Here is a 6,384-nt window from a genome sequence, read left to right as displayed (position 1 = left end):
GTTAGCATTGAAAGTATCTTTGCCATTGTTTTTGTTGTTGTTCATGTAATGCTCCTGATCTGAATTTTAAATTGCCAAACATCAGGATCACAACTCTGGCTTTTTTGGTTTCTGTGTGCTGGGTATAATTTCTCATCTCTTCAATTTTTAGCCTTTCTGAATTATTTTATTATAGTTGTGTCCCATATAATGCATAAAGTTAAATGCCGCTGTAAGAGTATACCTAATTTTTTAAATCTTTAGTCTCTTTTTCACAGGCTTTCACTATTTGTTTGATCAGTTTTAAGTGATGACCACTGAGTCTCATCTATTATTTATGCAGCAAGAAGTAAGCTTTTCCTACTTCACAATTTCTCGCTTCATTTCCTTCTTACTTTTTAATTGTGTTACTTAAGTACATAATATTTACGAAATATGTTTCCATCCATTGTCTCACTTGTTTGGGTCTTGGATCCACAATAGGTATATTTATTCAATGTCCACCACTTGTTCCTTGGTTGAAAGACTCTGCAGACAACTTTTGGTGAACAGAACTATTCACTTACTGACTTCATCAAGAAAAGCTAGTGTTTTTCAAATTCCTGGATCTTTAGTATATTTAAAACTATTTTTCTGTATCTTTAATATCCAAGCACAGTATGTCTGTGTATAAAAATCCTTGGTCAAATTTTCCCTCCTTGAATTTCTCAAAAATGTCTACACTCTTATCATGTATTTTATATTGCTGCCAAAATATATGATTTCCAAATGATTTTCTTGTTATTGTTAGTGATCAGAATTTTTGTTCAAAGGCACAGGTAATTTTTCATCATATTTAAGTGATAGTTTGAATAGGATATATATTAGACTTGACTATTTTTGATCAATGTTCATGAATATTTGGATAGTCACAAATATGAAAAAGATGAAAGGATGAAGAATCACTTGAATGTATAGTTACAGATGTTCTATTTCGGGGAAGTTTTCTTTAATAATTTTTAATATTAAGTTTTTTTTAAACACACTCCAATACTTTGCATGTTGAATCTACTGTGTATTTCTTCTATGCCTGCTACTTTCTCTTTAATCCTAATTAAAATATTTTTCTACTTCATTTAAATATATTTAACTATGTTGGTTAGCTTTGCCAGAGTTTTCTTTTGTTTCTGGCTGTTTATGTCTTGATATTTTATGTTGTCATATTTTGTTGTACAGTTGTCATTTGCTGAACTCTATTAATTATTTGAATGATTTGATTCTTTTTCAAGTCCTTTGGTTTATTCTCTCTTTCTGTCTGTTCCTGTGTGTTTTATACCATGTTGCTTTGGCCGTTTTCCTTTTTCCTAATCTTGATCAAAGATAGATTTCTCTCATATAAATACTCGTTAACACATTGAATAAATAAGGAATTTAAAAAATTCTTTTTTTCTACCTTTTAGACCTTGATGGGAGGTTTGGATGTGCTGTAAATAGAATACATTTGATCTAAGATAATATACTCAATGGGATTCTTTATGGCTCAAAAGTCTTCTTGATTTCCCTAATTATTAGTTTTTTTTAATCTATTCTTGCTAAAAAATCAAAATAGTTGATGTTTGTTTGCTTTTTTACTACAGAAAAAATCTTTCAAATCCATGACCCCAATTTACATTGCTTTTCATGTCCCCATGACCCATATACAGTGTTTTTTCTAAAAGCAGTTTATGTATCAGAATTCAGTGACTTTACCATGGACTGTGTTTTCTATTCGGTTGGTGGACACCACATGTATCTATAAATAGAGAAGATGATGAGTAAGGGAAGTGAAAGAGCAAGGTGGTAGGGATAATTCTGGTCACTTTGGAAAGTGGTTATTCTGTATATAAATACAGATAATGAGTCATTTGGTCTCATCAGTTTGAATCAGTTGAAAAATCAGTCTGCTTATTTTTCTGAATGTCAATATTGTAGTTGCTCAAAAAAGGGAACAAGTGAGACAAATAGTTATAATTTGCAATCTAACTCAATCTACTTGTATTGAATTTAATAGAACCTATCTCCCAAGCCTCTGTTCAGTTATATAATCTTCTCTTCTTTTTTTGTATATGTTTATGACTATACTAAGTTTGAGTTGGAGATAGAGTGGGGCATTACTAGCATGATAACTCTAACTTGTCAGGTTGAAAATGCAAATAATTAATAATTTATAATTATTTTTACAAAAAAATTTTGCAATCTGTAATGTGTTCCAGGAACAGTTCAGGTTCCTAGGGAAGGACTAAAATAATGAGTACTAAATGGATCCTAATGCCCCAAAGACCTCTAGGTAGTGATTAAAATAGACACATACACACAAAAAAATTAAATCATCAATATTATATCTGTGAATTTAATCCAAAATAACATTTTAAAAATAGCTTAATATAGCAAAAATTCATGCATTTTGATTATAAGTTGATAGAGTTGTATAATCATCACCACAATCCAGTTTTAGAACATTTTCATTATCCCAAAAACATACTTCTTGCCTGTTTCTGTCAAATCCCATTCTGCTCATAGCCTGTGGTCACAACTAATCTACTTTCTACCTGTATAGATTTTCTTTTACTAAACATTTCATAGAAATGGAATTTGCAGTGTAGTCTTTTGCACTTGGTTACTTTTACTCAGTATAATGTCTTTGCAGATAATTTATGTTATGGTATGTACCTCTAGTTCTTTTTTTTTATTGCTGAATAGAATTCAACTTTTCTTTATTCATTCATAAATTGACAGACATTTGGATATTTTCCTTTTTTGAGTTTTGTGAATAATGCTACTATGAACATTCACATAAAAGTCTTTGTGTGGCTAGTCTTCTCTTTGGTAGATTCCTATGAATGAGATAGCTGGTTTGTAAAGTAAGTTTATGATTATTATTATAAAAAAAAACAAACTATTTTCCAAAGTGACTGCACAATTTTACATTTACAACAACAATATGTGAGGATTTTAGTGTCTCCCTACACTTACCAGCATCTTTTAGTGTCTATCTTTTTAGTTATAGCCACTGTAGTGTGTGTGAACAGTCATCACATTGTGGTTTTAATTTGCATTTCCCTAACGACTAATAATGTTGAGTGTATTTTCATATACCTATTAGCTGCTGATAGCTTCATTGAAAGGTCTAAGTGTTTGCTCATTTTAATTGTGTGTTTCTCTTATCACTTTATTATAATAATTACTTATATTTTTTGAGTACAAATTCCTCACCAGATATATATTTTGCAAACATATTTTTTTCCGTCTGCAGTGTGCTTCTTCATTCTCATAATGATAGCTTTTGCAGTGTTTATTTCTGGACTTTCAATTTTATCCACTAGTCTATATGCATAACTATATGCAAGTACCATGCTGTCTTAATTACTCTATCTTGACATTGTTTTGAATTCACAAAGTATACACCCTCAATCTTTGCTCTTCTTTTTCATGATTATTTTCTCTTTCTGTTTTCTTTCCATATAAATTTTATGATTACCTTGTCAATTTTTACAAGGAAGCCTGCTAGAGTTTGATAGAATTTATGAATCAATTTACTCAGAATTGCCTCTTACTAATATTGAATCTTACAACCCATGAACATGGATGCCTTTTCCTTTATTTAATTCTTAATATTTTCAACAGTGTTCGGTTTTCTGTGTACATGTCTTGCACGTCTCTTATTAAATTTAATCATAAATACATATATATGTATATTTTTGTTATTGCAAGTAGAATTGTTTTCTTTATTTCATTTATGGATTGTTTGTTGCTAGTTGTAGTAGGCAGAATAACGGCCCCCAATGATGCCCATATATTAATTCCTGGAACCTGTGAATACGCTAGGTGACATGAAAAAGGAGAATTAAAGTTGCAAGATAGAATTAAGGTTGCTAACCCTTGAGCTTTAGATAGAGAGATTATCTTGTATTATTTGAATGTGTCTGATGTAATCGCAGGATTCTAAAAAAGTGGAAGAAAGAATCAGAGAGTCGGAGAAAAAGATGTAACTTTGCTAGCTTTGAAGATAGAGGAGGGGGACTATGAATCAATGATCGTAAGAGACTGCCAGAAACTGGAAAAGGCAAGTAAAAGGCAAGATTCTTCTCTAGCACCTCCAGAAAGGGATACAGAACTGCACATCTCAGATTATTATATCAATGTACTGAACACGTTTTACTTCTTCCCTCTTTATTGCAGGTCACTGCAGAAAACCTCACCATGGTGACTGAATTCCTGTTGCTGGGTTTTTCGAGCCTTGGTGAAATTCAGCTGGCCCTCTTTGTGGTTTTTCTCCTTCTATATCTGGCCATTCTCAGTGGTAATGTCACTATTATTAGTGTCATCCATCAGGATCAGAATCTCCACACTCCAATGTACTTCTTCCTTGGCATTCTCTCAACATCAGAGACCTTCTACACATTTGTCATCCTACCCAGGATGCTCATCAATCTCCTCTCTGTGGCCAAGACAATCTCCTTCATCTGTTGTGCCATTCAAATGTTCTTCTTCCTTGGTTTTGCTATGAACAACTGCCTAGTATTGGGAGTGATGGGTTATGATCGCTACGCTGCCATCTGCCATCCTCTGCGTTACCCCATCCTTATGAGTTGGCAGATGTGTGGAAAATTGGCAGCTGCCTGTGGAATTGGAGGCTTCTCAGCCTCACTTATATTAGTGAATTTAGTTTTCAGCCTCCCTTTCTGTGGTGCTAACAAGGTCAACCACTTCTTCTGTGACATCTCCCCAGTCATTCGCCTGGCTTGCACCAATACAGATATTTATGAATTTGCCATATTCATCTGTGGGGTTCTTTCAATTGTGGTCCCATTTGTGTTCATCTGTGTTTCTTATCTCTGCATTCTGAAGATGATCCTAAAGATTCCCTCTACTGAAGGCAGATGGAAAGCTTTTTCCACCTGTGCCTCTCACCTCACTGTTGTTATTGTTCACTATGGCTGTGCTTCCTACATCTACCTGAGGCCAACAGCAATGTATGTTTCCCGCAAGGACAGGCTGGTAACAGTGATGTACACCACTGTCACTCCATTATTAAGCCCCATGGTTTACAGTCTCCGAAACAGGGATGTCCACGTTGCTCTCAGAAAAGTTTTGGGAAAGAAAAGATCTCTAAAATTAAACAATTGAAATATTATTATATTTTTGATTTTGTAACAAATAGTGCTCCCATTTTACATGCATATTATATCTATAACCAATTCGTTGAAATAATAGTTCTCTATAAGATGTGTGTCATAAAATATATATTTTTTCTCACAATTTCTTTAAATCCATTCTGTAGGGTATTATTTTTCAGCTTCTGAGATGGAATCTCAGGTGTTCCCTAATCTAAATGCCCAGTTCACTGTAATAACCAAAAGTCTAAATTTCAATTAATGCTATAATTTTCCCCTTGCTCTGGTGTTAGTATTCTTTTATTCATGAATCCTACAATGGGGCCAAGGGAGGTTCACTTATTGATTAGCTCTGTCAGCTATCATTTCTCTCTCTACTAACTTTCATGACTGACCCTCAAGGGTTACATTGGCAAGAGAGAAGGAATAGGTGGAGGAATGTTCTTCCGTGTCTGTTACTGTCATGCTCTGGCAATGGTGCTCTCAGGGCTTTGCAGAAAGACTGAGTCCTTCTCATGTGCTAAGCTTTCATGGGTTTCTGGAAGCATTTCCTGCTTGGAGTTTTTACTAACTTTCTTGCAACAGGGTGGAAGCTGCCTCTGGCTGACAGCTTGTCAATTTGCCTCCTAATTCTGAGAGTTCACCAATTTTCTGAGTCACATCTCTTTGGAGGTTCTTAGGTAAATGCATTTTAAGTGATTCCAGATTGACTTTTTCTCTCAACAAGCGCATACCTGATCCAAAAGAAAATTTTCTGAGTCCTTGCCCCTCCCACTGTCAGATGAAGTGCAGACATGTCTCTCTCTCTGCTCTGGCACTTCACTCCAATAGCCACAGACTCCTACATTCAGATTTCTCACGTAAAATCAGATACCAATCCACTCTGTGCCTTTAACTCCAGGGGATACATGTCCAAGTCTTGAAGTAGTTCTCCTTTTGAGGGGAGATAAAATATCAAGAACTCCAATAGCTTCCTTCAGGAATGTATTTTCATTCCTTTTTAACTGAACTTTTTTTTTTTTATTTTTTGAAAGTAGTTGGCACATTTTCCTCTCTCTGCTTTTGTGCCTCTACTGAAACTACTGTAGAATAAAATCGCGTTTTTACATTTTGTGCCACTACTGCCTGTTTTTTCCTCTAGAATAGGTATTATGATGGGGTTTATTGGTACATACTAAGTTCAAAAAGTGATGTTTTGTAAAAAGAATCAAATAGTTGGCCTGACCAGTGGTATAGCATGGTTAATCACCTCAGTAATCCTAATCCACATCTT

At 34.2% G+C, this 6,384-nt stretch overlaps 1 protein-coding gene across 1 annotated transcript; it reads left to right on the top strand.

Annotated features, from left to right (window-relative positions):
- Positions 1–4,155: 4,155 nt before the first annotated feature.
- LOC106800035 (olfactory receptor 10R2-like) lies at positions 4,156–5,124 on the top strand. The gene has a single exon (XM_014797012.2). The coding sequence runs from the start codon at positions 4,198–4,200 to the stop codon at positions 5,122–5,124; it is 927 nt and encodes a 308-aa protein (XP_014652498.2). The 5' UTR covers positions 4,156–4,197.
- The last annotated feature ends 1,260 nt before the right edge of the window (positions 5,125–6,384 follow it).

This window comes from Ceratotherium simum, chromosome 2 (assembly GCF_057802395.1).
Source record: "Ceratotherium simum simum isolate JZ-2026a chromosome 2, ASM5780239v1, whole genome shotgun sequence".
NCBI lineage: Eukaryota > Metazoa > Chordata > Mammalia > Perissodactyla > Rhinocerotidae > Ceratotherium > Ceratotherium simum.
Note: the sequence above shows the minus strand (reverse complement) of the source record. Positions and strands in the feature narration are given on the sequence as shown.